Raw genomic sequence first — 19,739 nt, forward strand, 5'->3', positions numbered from 1 at the left:
GTATCTCCAACGGATCCCCTTCCCACACTGTTAACCTTGGCCCCACTGGCACTCGCCACCTGCTTGCCTTTGTCGTAAGACTTCACGTTATCTCTTCCTCCAGGCGTATACTCAGTAGTGGCGGATCTCCTGGATCTCCCGGTCAGTTGGGACTCAGCCTTGAGGGCTAAATTCCTAGCATCTTGTACTCTAACCACCATCTGTGTGCCAATACGATCCTGGATATTGTATCTCAACCCTTCTAGATACCTAGAGGTCTTTTGGCTTTCAGTTTCAGACAGGTTGGCTCTCGCCGAAAGCCTTAAGAACTCAGAAGTATACTCATGGACACTTCGGGTCCCTTGAGAGCATCCTCTGTAGGAGCTGTAGATATACTGTTCGTAGTCCGGCGGTAGGAACCGCTCCCTCAACATCGCCTTCATCCGTAGCCAAGATCTAATCGGATCTCTGCCCCCTCTTCTTCTTTCTTCCCTCATCTGATCCCACCAAACTGATGTGCCACCCTTCAGGCGATACGCCACCAGCCTTACTTTCCTCTCATCAGGAATCCCAGCATACTCAAAGAAACGTTCAACTTCCGATAACCAATCTAAGAATCCCTCTATATCCAGCTCGCCACCAAAAGATGGTAAATCTATTTTTAGCTTAAAGGCGTCATCTCTATCAAAGTTTCCTAGGTCTGGTTCTGCCCTAGCCATACCCACACGCCTGTTATCAATCGGACCAACATCCCTCATATTTCTAAAGGCAACATTATTCCCAAGATCCTCAAAATCATCACTATCGCTATCAGCGTTATGCACAAGGACAAAGTTGGGTCTTCTTACCTCACGATCCCTAGGACCCATTTATGGAAGTTGGACATTTGTCAATGGCAGTCGAGGTGGCGTGGGTTGCCTTTGGGGTCGTGGTTCAAGGACTCCTTCCCTCCTCTGGTCGGACTCCCCGGCGGCTGGCCTGACCACTGCACGGATCTCCAATCGGAGGTTTTCCAGGGAAGCGGTTAGCTCCTGGAATCGTTGGTCGTTTTGTTTCTGCCGCTCAAGCTGGCCTGGATTTGTTCCGCGAGGTGCTCTCTCAGCTCCTCATATCTCCGGTCACTGGTTTCCATGGAATCTTGCGGTTGTCGGGGTTGAACCATTGCCAAAAGAAGTTTCGGGTCAGGAAACGATTGGCTCTGATACCAACTGATACAGATTGAAAACGATAAATGGAGGTTTTAGTCGTAAACCAACAAAGATCTTCTTCTCTAGCTAGACTAGAAGGAGTGAATCCCGATAAACAAGGTATAAACCTTAGTTCTCAATGAGAAATGATATTTTTTGATTAAAAAGTTCCATATCCTTACAAAATGAGGGTTTAAATACAACCTCTAAAAGATAAGCAAAGGACAGGGACTACCCCTACTAGGGTTACATTACAGTTAATAATAAGAGGGTAAGATAGGTAATGCGCCCAGACAACAGGTACAGAGGTGCAGGTACGGAGCGTCAGAGGTTGTTGGTGAATTCCTTCGGCAGGAAGTAAACTTGAGATCCGCCCAGTGTAGTTGTGGTACGCCTCAGGGCGTACGCCTAGATCCGCCCCGCTCACGTGTCCAGGGGATCCGCCCTCTTAGATACAGCCTCTGTGGGAACGCCGAAAGGAGATCCGCCAAGGTGCGTGTTATTATTGCTCCCAGTTAGGATGTCCGCATCATTGGGTAATTGGTCTAAATATACAAATGGGTCTCCCATTTAATCCAATTTTATAATTTTCCCTTTATTTTATTATTCCCTTTTATTTTATTGTTAATTTATTTATCCAAATTAAATATTTTGTTTCGTTGCGAGTTTTTCCCTTGCAATAGATAATGAGCTAAAAACAACATTTTCTATCTATTGAAATTTGAACAATTGATAGTGTGGTTAGAATTCAAACTTTGGACCTATCATTGTGACATCATGCAATGACGCATTTGATGTACGGATTAAAACATTTGAACATTATAAATACATGAATTCATGGACTCTCCTTTCCTTAAAACTAAGCCATTATTCTCCATTAAAATGGAAAGTTGTAACTCCTCCATTGAAGCACTAGTTGAGGAGGTTAAGAAACAAGTGTTTGTAGCCATAGAATTAAACCCTTATTCTCTGATTTCTACTTCTGCTTATGACACTGCCTGGCTAGCCATGGTTCCTGATGTTTCCATTAACCCTTTGGAACCCAAACCCATGTTCCAAAGTTGCTTGAATTGGGTGCTTGAAAATCAGCAAAAAGATGGGTTTTGGGGTGACTTTGATGCCCATGGAAATGTTACTATTGAGTGTCTTCCTTCTACCATTGCTTGTATGGTTGCTCTTAAAAGATGGAATGTTGGCCACCAAATGATTGCTAAAGGTAATACGACGTCGTTTCAGCAAAATCATTTCATTTAGGTTGTAAGTTTGAATATGGCTTAAGATTTTATTATTATGATTTTTATCAAGTTATAAAGTATCAAAATGGTTTGAAGGTTTGTATAAAATAGTATCATTTTAGTTTTAACGTTTTGGAAATGATACTAATTTAGTTTTGAGTAACAAACTTGATATCTCAACGTTTATAAAATAGTACGAATTCAGTTTCAAATTCCGTTATCCAGAGCTAAATTGGTATGTTTCATAGTCTTTGAGGCTAAAATTAAAAAAAAAAAAAAAAAAATTATTTTGTATGTTGAGGCTTACTTCTCAAAAATCACAAGGTCATTTTGACATTTTATCCTTATTTTTACCCGCAACTTTACATAAGGCAAAATTTGGTTTTTTTTGAGGGATATTAGATAAATAATTTGTTTCTCGAAACCCATTAGAAAGTCAAACACCTTTGCATGTCTTAATGCGTGTATAACAAAGATCGATTGTATGTGTTAGATTTTCAATAATGAATTGCTATAATTTGAACTATCAATTATATAGTTTAACATCTTCAAAAATATATATATACTGTATATATATATAGCTTAAGAGGTTCTGATATAATGCTAAGTAACTATTTAAAGTTAAGTTGATACATACGATTTAATAATAATTTTATTTTCCTAAACATAAATATATTCATTGAGCTTGAAGCGTGTGGAATACAAACTCATTTATATATTGAAATTCTATTAACAAATAATCATGACTACACATTATCTAAAAAATGACACATCAATATCCAGAAGGTGATGCATCAATATTATTATCTTCAAAATGGTCCAAAATCAATTAATTCTAAAATAATTGTCAGTAGTGTTTATGTGACTTGAATTTGTTTCGTTACCCTTAAATTTAAACTTATTAAAACCGTACAATCGTATGTTCAGGTACGGAATTCATTGAGGCTAAGGGAAAGGAGCTTATCGGAGAAATAAATGAGGCGTCGTGTCCACGTTGGTTTACTATCATTTTTCCTGCAATGCTTGAGCTTGCCCATTCCAATGGGATACATATTATGGTCTCTGATGAAATAGTTATGGACATTTTTCATAAAAGCGACCAAATTCTCAAGAGGTACACATCGGAGTTTTCGAAAATGTTTGGTCTTAGGTTGCCATCAATCTTATAATATTGTCCTATGGTTGATAATAACATTTTAACTACCTGCAACCTATATATATTTAATACAGTACCTATGTACAGATTGAAGAGTTTTATTTTAGTTGAAAACAATAAAAAATATTATGGGAGCTTTGATCTTTAACTTTTTTGGTATATTAATATTTTAATTTTTTTTATCGACATATTAAGTTTTTCATCTTTTATTTTTAGTCATATTAAGTCTTTGACGACTAAAATATCAGTTATAAACGTAAAATTAGGTTAATAAAGTTTTATTCTTTTCACATGCATTTAGAATTTGTATTTTTAATAGTTTGAAAATAGTTTTTTATATTTGTAATGTGACTATAGAGCTGTAAGAATTTTATTTCGAACTTTAAAAAAATGTAATTTCAAACACAAATGAAATGAATAACACATTTTTAAAAATGGCAGATGTTCACGCAAGAGCTTAATGTGACAAAAAAAAATTAGGGTTTAATGCAAAAAAATAAAAAAATTGCCCTCAAAATATTTTTTGCCATCTAATAATATAATTTTTCATTAATTCTATGCAAAATTAAAAATAACAGATGTAAATCTAGGATTTTAACTCGAGAATACATACTTAAACCTTGTTTGGTTTATTTGTTGTTACGGTTTGTTGTTTCTTGTTGGAAAAAAACTATTTTTCCAAAATGCAGAGATTTTTTCCTTTTGTAATAAACTAATTTTCACATATAAAAGGTAAATAAAAAGTCACTATGCAAACACTCGAAACTCTCTTTTTTAATATAAAAAGACAAAAATGAAGAGAATAAAGAGTGAACAAACACTCCCTTGTACATTTATTTGTTGGAAAATAATGTGTCTTAAAATATTGGGAGGATATTTTTTATTTAGAAAATAAAATATTTTCTGGTGTTCGGCTACACCACTGAAAAATAAAATAAAAAAAAGTAATAAAGTAAAACCTTTATATAGGAATAGAATATAGTTGGGATCGGACTATTTGTATAACAATTAGGAGGTTGTTACTAAATAGAATTTGATAATAGAGGTTATTACTAAGTTGGTACGGAGTTTTTTTATAACAAAATATAGGTTATTCCTATATAGAGTGTTACGATATAGGTTTTACTGTAGATCACTATTGTTTTTAAAACAGGGAGAAAGTAATGGACAAAAACCACTATCCGCCATTAATGTCCTACATTGAAGCTTTGGGTGATGATGAAGAACACGTGATTAAGTTCCAGTCTCCTTCTGCTACAGCACGTGCTTACATGTCTACAAGAAACATTGTCTGCTTAGGTTACTTGCAATCTCTTGTCCAAAACTGTCCTAATGGAGGTTCCAATTTCTATTTTCTTTTTTCCTTAATTTACCTAATTAATTATGTTTAAATTATATAAATTTTCTTTTTTTCTTTTTTTACTAATTAGTAGATTATTATGATGTAGTTCCGGCGACATTTCCGGTGGATGAAGACCTTATAAAGCTATGCTTTATCAACCAATTACAAAGGCTGGGCTTGGCCGAGCAATTTGACCACGAAATTCAATTACTATTGGAACAAATTCATAGGTAATAGTAATATAATAATATTACTAATAAATATAATAATAATATCGAATCAGTAGTAGTATTCACTAAGATTCTAAATGACCAAATAAATTTGATTATTTTGAGATAATTCTAAAAATAGCGCATATAGTTTTACTAATTTATATATTAGTGTTAAGTTTTTTATATTGATACTTGCCAATTAGCTGTTAGCTGTTTGTATTACCTGTTAGCTTATTATTACCTTTTCTGATTAGCTGATATGACTAGCGGATTGTGTTAACTTGTTTGGTAAAACTTAACTGATTGCTGTTTGTGTAAAATGATAAATAAGGACATGATAAAACATTTATTTATAATTAAAGAGTATTAATTGGGGTTAAGAATATCCATAAAAAGAGATGAGCAATAAGCTAATTGAAAAGACTCCTAAAATTAGTTTTTTGGATCCAATAAACTCTTTCAAAATCAAACACCACTATTAGAGGTTTGACTCGTCAAAACCTCTAATGTTTCTCAAAACTTTAATTTTACTCCAAAAGCTCTTTACCTAACATGACCACTATCAATTTGTCTGTTGCAAACCTCAAAATAGAAAAACTCCAAAAAGTAAATTTTTTATTTGTTAGTATATTTTAATTTTCATAACCATAGTTTAATATTTTATCAATAAGAATATATCAATTATGGAGGTTAGTATGAGCTTGAAAATTAGTTGTCTTGACCGGTCTAATTGGACCCAATCTTGATATAAGTATAATACGGATTGAGTTAACTTAAATACGATCTGATATCTTTAATAACAAATAACTTTTCCGATCAATTTTGAGATGACATGACATGAATCCAATAACAAACAGTCAAAAGGCCGGAAGCCGACGTCGTCTCTTAGATGCTTAAATCAGTTAGTCTGAATAAATTATAAATTTGAAAAGGTTAATAAGTGAGAGAATGAATAGTAAAAATACATTGAGCTCTGTTTTCAGGACTAGTTATAGACATTTACATACCTAAAGTGTTTCGCCCTTTCCATGTGTAAGCTCTTGATTGGATTCGGTAATGTACCTTTTCCTTTATATGATTCCTTAATATACTGTGTATTCTAGGGAAAGGGAACATACCTTTGAGGTTCGAACTATTCATTGGTTCACGTGTCCAGCTAGTTAACATTTAGCTGAAGTGTTTATATTTTTGTACGTGCCACAACTTTTTGGCTTGATTTAGTATGGGCCTTTAATATAGGCCAATTTCATTGATTTGACTGGACCTAATTATTTCATCTCATATTGTCCGACAGTCTTGATCAGGTCCGCTCAGTCCATACATAAATCTATTTTTATGGTTTTGTTGATACTTTTTCCTAAACAGTATATAATTCTCTAGATTTTATTTTTCGCTATATGTTCTGGATTAAAATTAACTAGAATGTCCTTTTCTTGCAACAGGAATTACATGAATAAAGAATCATGGATAAAGCCAGTAAATTCAATTGAACAAAAGTTATACAATGACTCTTTGGCATTTTGGCTCCTACGTCTGCATGGATATAATGTATCACCATGTATGATTTCAAGTTTCAAATTTTTAATTTTCACAATATGCACCCTTCAATATTTATTTTTATTTTTTCAGGAAATATGCTATATTAAATTTAATTAATGAATTGATTTTTTTTTATTTTGTTAATTTCAGGTATATTTTGTTGGTTTTTAGACGAAGAAGAAATACGAGATCAGATTGAAAAAAACCATGAATAATTTTTCTCAAGTGTAATGCTTAATGTTTATAAAGCCACTGATCTTATGTTTCCTGGGGAATCTGAACTTGAAGTGGCCAAAATATTTTCAAAAAAATTACTTGAGAAAAGTATAGACCAAAAGACCAAGTTTTCATTCCAAAATATCCATTCTGTGGTAATTAATTATTAATTACATTTATAATTACTTATATAAAACTTTGCACCCACAAATATATATATATATGATTGAAATTAATATAATTTATTTATTTTTTTTGAAAAAATAAATACAGATTAAGCATGAGCTAAAACATCCATGGCTGGCTCGATTAGATCATTTAGAGCACAGAATGTGGATTGAAGAAAAAAATATGAATTGTCTTTGGATGGGAAAAACCTCTTTTGTTAGGTAAAAAAATTACAGAAATTCTAGATGCTCGTTAAAGTGCATGTGATCAAGACTGAAAAAACTATTAATTAATTAAATTTTTATTCTGAATTTTAATTTACATAATTATTTGATATTGATCAGGTTTTCAAGCTTTCATAATGAGAAGCTTATGCAACTTGCCACAAGAAACTATGAGTTTAGGCAGTCAATTTACCTGAATGAATTAAATGAGCTCAAAAGGTATGTACATATATAATAAATGTAAACAAGACGAGTTTGAGCATAGCAGAATTCGACTTGAAAGCTCGTGAGTGGACTTAGTTATAGGTTGATGTCGAAATTTGATTATATAAATATATACAGGGTAAATTACACCCATGGCCACTGAACTTTACTGAATTTTATACTTTTTAACACCGGTAGCCACTCAATTTTAACTAACTTTTCAAAATGACCGTTAACAACCCCAAAATGAAAATATTCAAGAATTAAAGTTGTTCAGAACGACATTTACCCTGAACCCACATTTTTTATTTTCGAAAATCACATTTTTTGGAGCTTTCTCTCTCTAAAAATTCACTTTCTCTCTCCTAACCAAACAACACCTAAATGACCTCAAAATAAAAAAATTCAAGAATTAAAGTTCCTTAGAATATTATTAACGCTTTGAATTTTTTATTTTTAGCCGCCAACGGTCGTTTTGAGACGTTGAATGGCCACCAGTGTTAAAAAGTGTAAAGTTCAGTGGCCATACCGGGAAGAAATGAAGTTCAATGGCCATAATGTGAAAATGGGTAAAGTTCAGTGGCCATGGGTATAATTTATCCTATAAATACATTTGTGAGCAAGTTTGGTCTGATTCAGTGGCGGAGCGGAGCCAGGACTCCACGCTTGGAGGGGCTGGTTTTAACATAAAAAGTATAGAAATAATTAATTTTCTAAATTAAAACCCCTAAACAAGTACATTATTCTTTATAAATTCAATATTTAAATTGATATTTTGATTAAAGAAAAAATTAAAATTAATTAATAATAATGATAAAAAAATATAATTAAATTAGGTAATAATATTGACATTTTTAGTGGGAAAAATGATTTAAGGGGAAAAATCACAATGAGATAAAATTATAATTGGATAAAAACACATTTTGAACGATTTAAGGGAAAAAATTTAATAAAATTAATTAAATTAGGCAATAATATTGATATTTTTAATGGGAATGAGGTTTAAGGGAAAAAAATTATTTAAGAAAAAATCATAATGAGATAAAATTATGATTGGATAAAAACACATTTTGGGGATTTAAAGGAAAAAACATTAAAATTAATTTATAATAATGATTTAAAATGTTGCTTAAGTAATAATATTGACATTTTTAAAGGAGAATGAGTTTTAAGAGAAAAAAATAAAATCAGATAAAAACTGAAGAGAGGGAGATTCAAACATGGGACCAAATTGGTTGTGGATTTGCCTTAAATTACAACTTAAACCAACTATACAAATTTAAATCTATGTTATATAATCACATCTTATATTATAACTACTAATTTTAAATATTTTGGAGACTGCTCGGGACTGAACAACTGTTGCTCAAGAGTGTTCTAGGGGACCGGAGGGTCGGCCGATCCTCCCTGCCCTGTCTAGCTCCGCCCTGGTTTGATTACTTTTTTTAATAATAGCGCGTTAAGAAAATATAAAAACAAGTTAGTTTTGTTTTTAGGTTTCAAAACTATATGTAGGTTTGCGTTAAAGAAATTTCAAATGGATAATGCATAATCATTTATGGCTTTGATTTGGTGGTAGGTGGTCTAAAAAGTGGGGATTAACCGATATGGGATTTGGAAGAGAAAAAACAACATACTGTTACTTCGCAATTTGTGCAAGTACTTCATTACCTAAGGATTCTGATGTTCGTTTGGTTGTTTCTAAAACTGCTATTATTATTACCGTTGCCGATGATTTTTATGACACGGAAGCTTCTCTACATGATTTGAATCACCTCACTTCTGCTTTTCAAAGGTACATCCTTTTCATATTTTTATGTCATCCAAGCGGTTAATAATTGACTAACAGCCTAAAAATTGTTTAAAAGGACTAATAGAAAAAAAGTCGGAACGAATTTTCAATGATAAAGCACTAGACGAGGCTTAATTGGTTTAGTCGGTCGTGTTCAGGGGCAGAACCAGCCCAGGGCTCGGGGGGGTCGGAGCCTCCGGCTCCGTTCTTGAGTATTGGTCGATTTGTCCCTATAAATTTAATATATATTTACTCTATGTAGTATTATTTCAATATTTAAATGTAGATGAGATCGTTATTATTATTTGATTTGACAGATGGGATGGTAAAGAGTTGAGTGGGCATAGCAGGACAATATTCAATGCAGTTGATGATCTTGTAAGAGAAATATCAGAAAAACATCTCCAACAACAAGGGAGTGATATAACCAATCATCTTCAATCAATTGTAGGATTTCCAAATTATTCTATCAAATTCAGAATCTTTTTATTTTTTAATTTGTGACTTATTATTATCTGGTATTTATATTATGAAGTGGTATGAAACGTTTAAAGCGTGGTTAATAGAAGCAAAGTGGAGCAAAAGTGGATATATACCATCAGCTGAAGAATATATAGAAATAGGGATGTTATCTATAGCTGCACGTGACATTCTTCTTCCTGCTTCATGTTTCTTGAATCCATCTTTACCGATTCACAAACTCAATCCAACTCAGCTTGAAACTATTACTCAACTCGTCATGATTCTCTCTCGTTTGTTGAATGATATGCAAAGTTACGAGGTAATAATTACTTCTTTCCGTTCATATTATTTGTTAGAATGAGAAATTTTTTATATGATCCAAGGAAGTATATGATTTTTTTTTAAACTTTTCAATTTATTTATTTTTATATGTCGTTTTGAATTACTGATGTACTTTGCCAATGTTTTCGTTAATTTAGCCGGTTTATGGTAAGAGAGGAATATTTATTAATGCGATACAGATTCAGGAGAGTATGGTAAATTGGTCATTTTAAAAGTCTCATTAATATTGCATTAATTGTGATGAAAAACCTTAAATGAGAGAGTAGATGTGTCAAAATGAGTAATAACTCATTTAATAACATACTTAACACATAGAATAGATGGGTTGGGTTGACCCATTTATAAGTTAGATCATGAATGGGTCAACCCATCTAATAAATGAGTTGGTTGTAAGTTAGTTGGATTGATCCATTAACTCATTTAATAATCTATGGTGTCATGTTTTCTCACCTCTGGTTTTTTTATCCCAAAAATAACATTGTGGTTTCTATCGTCAGCAAATTCGCGACAAATCTCTTAACATCGTGAAAATACAGGAGTATTTCTTGCTAGTTTTCTTTTATTTTTTGAAATTCCAAAATTCTAGAATTTCATAATTTTGGAATTTTAGATTCTAGAATTCCAATATTTCGTAAAATTTTGGAATTCCAGAATCCAAATTTCCAGCATTTTCTGAAATTATAGAATTCTGACATTCTACTAGAATTGTGAAGTTTTTATCCGTTTTTATTTTTTTATTTTGTTTTCCAATTTTTAATTCGATTTTGTTAATAGAATTAAATGAGTGAACCCATATAACTCATTTAATAAATGGATTGAGTCATATCAATTCATATATAAATGGGTTGTCAACCCATCTACTAAATGGATTGGGTTGATCCACTTATTAAATGGGTTGGATCAACCTATTTACTTATTTTGATACCTCTGAGAGGGAGTAATAAAGAGAGAAAATGGATATTTTAGTCTATTTACTTTAAATTTAATGCAAATTATCATTTATTTAATATATGTGATTTTGTCTAATGTTTTTTTTGGTTTTTAGGTTTTTTTTCTCTTGGAATTAGGTAGCTAACATATTTGTTGTTGAATGAATGAATCACAGAAGGAAGAAAAGGATGGAAAAATAAACATGGTTTTACTGCACTTCAAAGAGAATCCACAATCCACCATTGAAGATTCTGTAGCATATGTGAAAGCAATAGTAGAAGAAAAGAAAAAAGAGTTCATCAAGCATGCTCTAATGGCAGATGGATCAGTTAATGATTTACCTAAACAATTCAGACAACTCCATTTATCATGTTTGAAAACATTTCAAATGTTCTTCGATTCAACCAATAGATATGATTCCGACACAGAAATGATTATAGACATTCAAAAAGCCATATATCTCCCCCTTCAAAACAAGCCATTGGATCATCAGAATATTCCTTCAGAAACACCATTGATTACTCCTCCTCTGAATTCTAAACCAAGAAAGAGATATCAAACAGTTGTTAATTATCATTTTGATAAGGGAAGCATGAAGAAATTCACAGTTAGTAATGTTGCAAAACATGCTCTTCGGACTGTTTCAAGACATGGATCCATGGATGTTTTTGTGCCAAACAACTTCAAACCATGTATCATATAAGTTTTCCATTAGAGTAATATATATATATATATATATATATATTATATAGAAAATGTTAATCGTGTTAGGCAAACTTCTTCTTCTTTGGGTCTAACGATTTCTGTGATTTCTTTTTCTCCTTCAGATCTGTTGTTTTTGTTTTCTCTGTTTACTGCGTTTTCTTCTTCTCCTTCGAGTCCTCCCAAATCAGAAGAACAAGAAGGCTCAAATGGATGCTTTTGGAATGTTGTTGGGCTCTTATTTTGTTGACAAGACCTTTTTTTTTTTTTTTTTGTTTCTTCTTCTTCTTGTTGGTTCTTATTTTGTTGTTGGACTTTTATTTTTCTTCATGAAGCTAAAGTTTTGGACTCATTATTATTTATTTTTATTTTCGATGTAAAAAAAGTAAGTTAAATGAGTAAGATGTATTCCAGCGTCTTATTAATTTTTATGTTTATTTTATTTATAAATATGCTCCTATATGTTTTTAATATATTTACATGTTTCCCCACGTTTCCTATGTTTTTTAAAAATTATGTTTCCCCGTTTCCGTTTCCGTGCATTATAGCTCTTATCTGAACATTGGATGTTTGTTTCAAGCCATATAAAGATTTATGCAATTTGCTGACCAAGTTGGAGCGAACAGGAGCAATAAAGCCGGGATGTTGAGCCAAATAGACAATTTCTTCCAAATCACCATCAAAAAAGGCATTTGAAACGTCTAATTGAATGACGGACCAGTTCAGAGCAACTGAAACAGCAAGTAAGAGACAAACTTAGCATGTTTAACAACCGGACTATACGTCTCACAAAAATCAATCCTAAAGAGTTGATTGTAACCCTTAGCAATAAGTCGAGCCTTATATCACTCAATAGAACCATCGGTTTTTTGATTAATTCTAAAAATCCATGGCAACCAATAACATTGAGCTTGGGATCGAAAGGAACAAGAGTCCATGTACCATTACATATCAAAGCATTATATTCTTCAAACATGGCCTGAAATGGGTGGTAAGGAGCCATAAGAGGTGAGGTCTATGGATAATGATGGTGAAGTTGAGGAAGCGGGGGCTAAAGAGGTGAGTGATGTGTAGTGGCGAATACAGAATTGGTCGTTGGAGGTTTGATTTTTTGCTAAATCAAACTTGTTCAATTTTTTAGCCGTATATATACATGTTATAATGTGAATGGTCAAGAACCAATTTTAAGCTGTAGGTTCATGTTGCATGTTGCATGTTTTGGGGTTATTGGTGAGGGTAAGAAATAGGTACATAGACAATATTTTGAAATGTGATTTGAATTTGAGGTCTCGCAACATGAGACGTGACTTCAGTAGGAAACTCGCTAGATATCCTCGAACGAGGAAACACTTGTTCATCAAACAAAACATGAGGTGAAATATAAATCTTAGAGTAAACGGGATCATATAAATCTTAGAGTAAACGGGATCAAAACACTTGTAACCCTTGTAAAGTTTACCATAACCAAGAAAAATACATGCCTTATAACGAGTATTAATTTTAGACTTAGCATACAGTGGAAGCTAATGAACACAAAGCAACCAAATACACGAAGAGATAAATAATCGGTTGCATCAACAAATAACAATGTATAAGGAGTACAATATTGTATTACTTGGCATCGGAGTGCGATTAATTAAATAAGTGATAATGTCAAAGACATGTCTAAAAGGATAAAAACGGTCATGTTACATGTTTTTATATTTCGAAAAACTTCCTGCTAAAACGAGAAGTACGATAATAAGGATTACTCGACGCAGCCAAATCATCAATGATTACCTTACCTTAACTTTCTGAAGCTATTAAAAAAAAGACCAATATGGTGGTATCAGAATTTCAGAACTACATATGCTCTGCTTTAGTAATTTTTAATTAATCAGATATTATCAATCTATTCATTTTGATAATCATAAGAATTAATTAAGATTAATGATATCCATCCATCAACTCAAATTCATACATTAATGTCCAATAACACTAGCTCACCTCCTTTTTTATTGTACTATTTGCCTGTAATCTGCTAATTACAACATCTAGTGTACTAATTAAGACCAAAATCTCCAGGAAACCCCATCCATGATCCCGCAATTTACCGCGAAGAAGGCAGAGATTCCTCACGAAGAAACGCGGAGAAGAATGCGAGCGACTCGCTTGGCTTGAATATAGGCACAGCATGACCAGCTCCTCTAAATGTTGCAAACATTAGCCCCTCATATTCTTGAGCCCAACCACTCACCTAATCATATGCACCAACATATTAAAAAAGTGTCAAGTACCCGACCCAATTCATGAACATATCTAATATTAACACGTGTCAATCCGAGTTAAAAAAAAGTTGCTAGTTACCTGTTTTTGGTGGTACCAGGGTCTCCACGGTTGAGTGATGGTGAGCCCTAGAGCCGCTATACTGTATCTCGTGGAAAGTACAGGTACTCTTCCATCCGTATCTCCACTACATCAACCAATAAAATCAAAATTACATCACCGATACCATAAACAGTTTCGTAAATTACACTTTGCCATGGAACCAATCAGAGCCAATTTGACCAAATGGTCCAAGGTTCGATTCCTGACAACCCTATTTGTTGATTTAATTACAGGACATGGTAATATGGGTCTGTGTTGTGCGCGCTTCAAGCCCAACGGACATTCGCAAGTGGGGGTGTGTCAGATATTAATATGAAGTGGTTCTTTAACTATAAGCTTGGACTGTTGGTGAAAACCGGTTACATGACATAATTCCAGAGCTCGAGCTGATAGTTAAAGATTCAATTCATATTAATATCTGATACACTTATTCTAATATTTAGCAAATGGACTTCATCGAGAATACAAACCTGTAGACCCAAATTCTATATCCCGCGGCAATTAGCTTTTCGTAAATAGGAAGAACCGATTGCTTACTATCTGACCAATTATCATATATCGATTGACTGTAAATCAAAATATCAAACTATTAATCACATCATAATTAATAGAATTAACTCCATTCATTCAAGAGTATGAATTACTTGCAGATGCTCCAGTTCTTGAGCAGCCGGCCGTCGCTGACATGGAGGGCTTTCTGAACGTCAGGCCGGTTATAAAACGCTCTAGCATAGTCATCCAGGCACGGATCATAACCACCCATAATCCTCGGAACCTACACAATATATCAATTTTTTCGAGTCATTCGAAGGAGAAATTCTATTATACTCTCGATGTATGGTATTCGGGTATTATTTACCATTGTAGATTTACTTGGGAAGATGAATTGCGGAGATTTGTCGGTTGAACTAGCCGAATCACCGATACAAGTAGAGGTGTAGAGGCTGTAAATATCAATTTCCTTGTACTGTCTGAATAATTCAGCAACAGATTGATTACAATCTTCATTAATCCATGGATTCTCACTTTTAAAGTCACAACTTCTTCCTATGATTTTGTGTGTTTCATCTGATATCACAGCATGACTCCATGCGTAATCTACCATTCCCACCCAGTCCTCCACATCACTAGTTTCTGGATTACCCATCTGCAATTCATTTAATGCTCAATAAACATTCTTGCTAGAAATACTGGAATTTCAGAAATCTGGAGATTCTGGAATTCCTAATAGTACTAAATTCTAGAAATTTGGAATTCTAGGATTCCAGCAAATACTTGAATTCCAAAATTTGGAATTTCTGAGAATACTGAAATGTAAGAAATCTGGAATTCTAGTAAATACTTAAATTTCAAAAATTTAGAATTCCTGAAATACTGAAATTTAAGAAATCTGGAATTCTAGAATTCCATCGAATACTGAAATATCAAAAATTTGGAATTCCTGAAAATACTCAAATTTGAGAAATCTGAAATTCTAGAATTCCAGCCAATACTGAAATTCCAGAAATATGGAATTCGAAAAAATATAGGAATTCCAAAATGTACTCAAATTATAGAAATCTGGAATTTCAGAATAAAAAAAAAAATAGAAACTGGGTCTCCAAAAAATATTCTCACTTTTGACACTAGCTCACCTCCTTTTGACATATATTTCCATTTTTGTGTTTCACTTTTTCCCATTTTTCATTTTTTCACATTTTCTAGTTTTTCATGTTTTTTTTGTTCGTTTTTCATGAATTATTAAATGGGTTAATGGGTCAACCTAATTAACTCGCAACCCAATCTATTTATTATATGGGTTAGATTATGACCCAACTTATAAATGGAATAATCCAACCCAATTATTAAATAGGTTGTTCAACGACTGATTGCGCATTTTGATATCTCTATTCAGAGATAAATAGAAACGGACTATAAAGTTCTATATTAAGGATAGATGTCATACCAGAATACCTCTGAGATCAATACGAAACAAAGGATCATGGTTCTTATCATGTATAAGTTCGGCAAGCTCCGGTACATATTTTCCTATTAGACGCATATATAAAATTCTATTAGAAACACTAATCGAGACGTTTAGTTTACTCAATTAAACCATGTAAGCGAAACGTGTATTAATTTACTGTCACGTGACACTAATTTTCTCAAATGTACCTGCATAGCTCTCTCCAGCAATGTAAAAAGGCCTCATTTTGTAGGATGGAAATTCAAGAAACCATTTATGCAGGAAAGCATAGGCATCATTGGCTGAAATAAGAGGCAGTTAAAAAATCAATATGAGGTAGTCAAAATGGTCAAAATCAGACATAGTAAAAGTAAGAAATTACTGACCAGTAAAATCATCACCAAGGGCATTGTAATCAGTGGTTGTGTTTGAGTATGAAAATCCAACCCCAATTGGAGATTCCAAGAATAACATGTTGGCCTCTGCAACCAAATTAGATATCAATCTTTTTAATAATTATATATTATATGACTGCAAAATGTAATGATATGTACCATTTGGAATAATATTTGAATTTACAAGATAATGGATAGAGTGTGCACAAAATGGTGGGGTCTATGGTACATTTTAGCTATCAATAATAGTAGAAAGAGGTAAAAAGTTTCCATGATCACTAAAGCACGAGTTTTGTGTACCAAAGAGTATAAAAGTAGTCCGTGATCTAATAAAATCATGGGTTATTTATAAAGATTCTTCTTTAACACTATGTTTTTGGTTTCTTTGCAATTTGAAATCGAAAGCTTGTCTTCTAATTTTGAATCCAGTTAAAGAAATCTCACAGTGAAAATATTTTTTAAATGAATCCTTAATAAGGAATTATCCTCGTTAAAAGATCCATTTTGGGTCAAAATCCTCAATTATATGCTAATGTATATAAAAATACCTAAATAGATTTAAAATATTATAGTTACCTATATTCCAAGAATAGGGATTAAATTTAAGGCCATGAGCATCATTGTCCACTAGGAAAGGTCCAATTTCCTGTGTTGCACCATATCCCACAGAAGAGCATCCTGGACCTGTAATTATCAACCATCTTGTCACCTTATCTCACTACATTCATTAAATTAATAATTAAATCTAACTTTGTCTATAATGATGAGCCCCACTCTTTCATTAAGAAATGGGATTAGATTATCATATTAAAACAACCTAAATCAATTCTTTATTTTATATGCTGTCCAATTCATAGGTAACATGAAAAACATTGAGACAAGCATCCATTCAAACATAAAAAAGAAAAAATAATAGAATCTAGAATGTTCTGTAATCCACACTAGACCATTCAGATTGTGACACGTTAGCATAATGTGGATAATATATGACACAATAACTTAAAGGGTGTTTAGTTGCTGTTTTTCATGCTCTTATTTGTCTTTTCACTTCAAAACTAAGAGTTGTTATTTACCTCCTGTTTGTCTTTTACACCTAAAAAGCAGCCTTTTACAAAAACACATCGAATTCATATATTTTGCAAAAACAGTTTTTTTCAAAAGTAAACAGCAAAGCATAATACTAGCAAACAGTAGATAAAACAAACAGACTGTTGGTGTGGTTACCTCCGTTAAGCCAAAGGACGAGAGGCTTGAGTTGAGGGTGAGAAGTGGCTTCAAAGAACCAGTAAAAGAGAGCTCTGCCATTGTTGTCATTGACTGGAACATAACCGGCAAAGTGCTTAAAATCAACATCAGGTGGTTGACCAGGTAGATTAGTTACTTGATGATGATGCTCTAATACTATGTTTGATCTCTTTGTATTATTATCTACTTGTCTTCCATAGCTCACAGAAACAAGAAGCAGCAAAGTGAAGAAAAATGTCTTCTGATCATCAAATTTCAAATCCATATTATGAGAATGGAATGGAATGAAATGCTTACAATGAACTGAATGAATGACAACAAAAGGAGACACCTGTGGCTATTTATATACTGTTCAATTCATTTTCTATATTTTAAAAGGAAAATTAAACTTGCATTTTTTAAATAAATCAATTCAAATTTGGGGTCAGTTTGCTTTGTTATTTGCTATTGAAAAAAACGGATTCCTTAAGTCATGTAAAAGGTAAACAGAATACCACTGACCAAACATCTAAAACTCTGATTTTTAAAGTGAAAAGATAAATAGGAAAATGAAAATGAACAACTAAGAGAGTGTTTGGATGCTTCTTTTCATGCTCGTGTTTTTATTTTCACTTCAAAAATGGAGAGTTTTAGGTGTTTAGTTAGTGACCACCTGAAAATCCAGCATTAGGTGTTTAATTAGTGGCCTACTGTTTGTCTTTTACACCTGAAAAGAATCATTTCATAAAAGTAAAGAATCTCTGCTTTTTAGAAAATCAGTTTTTTCCAAGTAGATAAAAGAAACAGACCCTAAATACTTTCCTAATTAAATACAGAGATTTTCTTTTAATTAATTGAAAATCTCTAGCTTAACAAAGTCAGCCTTCAGTAATTTCTAAATGAAAATTAACTAGTTGTTCAATGATGATTGTTACTGGTAGTTAATAAATATTAATTGATTTAAAAAAAAACAAATTAACAACAATTATTATTGTAATAGTTTATTTATTTTTTCTGTTAAATGGATCATCTCCCAATTAAATATTCGTTCTTTTTTTATTTATAACTTTGTATAAAGAATTCAAATTTCCTTTATATGTGATTTATTTTTAAACTTTTCAAATGAAATTTAATTTTCTTTTTTTCAAGTTTATCATTATTTTATAACTAAGAAAGTATTTTGTAATTTATAAAATATATAAAATTTATCGTTTAAGATGCTTTAATTTCCACTTTATGATTCTTATAAACCTAAATCTAACGGTAAAGGACCAAATTTTACATGGTCATTAAGGATCATGTAATCAAAACCGATTTTTTCTAGAATATTATTTGCTTAATAGGCACTTAACCCCCTAAACTTGTAACTTTTTTTCACCTGGCCCCCTCAACTTAGGGGACAACCTCTCAACCCCTCAACTCTCCAAAAACATCACATACAGCCCCTTACACCCCTATGTTCGGTCAAAATATTGACCCGTGTAGAAAACACGCTTGACTGTTGACCACACCAATGCCACGTGTCATTTTTTATTAAATTTTTCCATTGAGACCCCTGCTCGGCGAGCAAGCCCAATTGTGGTCGGCGAGCAACTACCAGAGATGGATTTCGATCAGAATTCTTATGCCAGAATGAAAAATTTTAATAAAAAAATGACACGTGACATTGGTGTTGTCAACAGTCAAGCGTGTTTTCTACACGGGTCAATATTTTGACCGAACCTATGGTTGTAAGGGGCTGTATGTGATGTTTTTGGAGAGTTGAAGGGGTTGAGAGGTTGTCCCCTAAGTTGAGAGGGTCAGGTGAAAAAAAGTTACAAGTTTAAGGGGCTGGGTGCCTATTAAGCCAATATTATTAATTTAGGTACTTTATATTTAGTAATATTTATAATAAGATGGTGAAATTGAGAATGTTGGCAATGTTAGAATACAGTATCTGACTAGGATTTAAAGACTTCTATAGCATTCTTGCATGAGCAAGATTTGAGTGGACTCTGACTCTACATTTCTAATTCTAAATGTGGGTTGTTAGACCACAATTAATGTGACATAATAATCAAACTATATCTATTTTAGACTATTACATCTTCAACAAACTACACTATTATTATTTTTTAA

General features: G+C 32.6%; 2 protein-coding genes across 2 annotated transcripts; one reads left to right on the forward strand and one right to left on the reverse strand.

The window, feature by feature from the left end:
* Positions 1-2,048: 2,048 nt before the first annotated feature.
* LOC136233762 (S-linalool synthase) lies at positions 2,049-11,691 on the forward strand. The gene is given in 12 exon segments (XM_066023454.1): positions 2,049-2,382; positions 3,329-3,515; positions 4,711-4,895; positions 5,006-5,129; positions 6,554-6,669; positions 6,801-7,021; positions 7,140-7,255; positions 7,379-7,477; positions 9,042-9,257; positions 9,572-9,701; positions 9,790-10,035; positions 11,164-11,691. Coding segments are annotated over 12 exon segments (2,502 nt in total).
* Positions 11,692-13,548: 1,857 nt separating this feature from the next.
* On the reverse strand, positions 13,549-17,960 carry LOC136232021 (serine carboxypeptidase-like 31). Its single transcript, XM_066021057.1, has 10 exons — positions 17,622-17,960; positions 16,974-17,081; positions 16,389-16,484; positions 16,212-16,304; positions 16,003-16,085; positions 14,917-15,204; positions 14,702-14,832; positions 14,528-14,623; positions 14,037-14,142; positions 13,549-13,926 (listed from the first exon to the last, which is right to left on the reverse strand). The coding sequence occupies exons 1-10, from the start codon at positions 17,905-17,907 to the stop codon at positions 13,780-13,782; spliced, it is 1,434 nt and encodes a 477-aa protein (XP_065877129.1). The 5' UTR covers positions 17,908-17,960; the 3' UTR covers positions 13,549-13,779.
* Between the last annotated feature and the right edge of the window lie 1,779 nt (positions 17,961-19,739).

This window comes from Euphorbia lathyris, chromosome 6 (genome assembly GCF_963576675.1).
Source record: "Euphorbia lathyris chromosome 6, ddEupLath1.1, whole genome shotgun sequence".
Classification (NCBI taxonomy): Eukaryota; Viridiplantae; Streptophyta; class Magnoliopsida; order Malpighiales; family Euphorbiaceae; genus Euphorbia; species Euphorbia lathyris.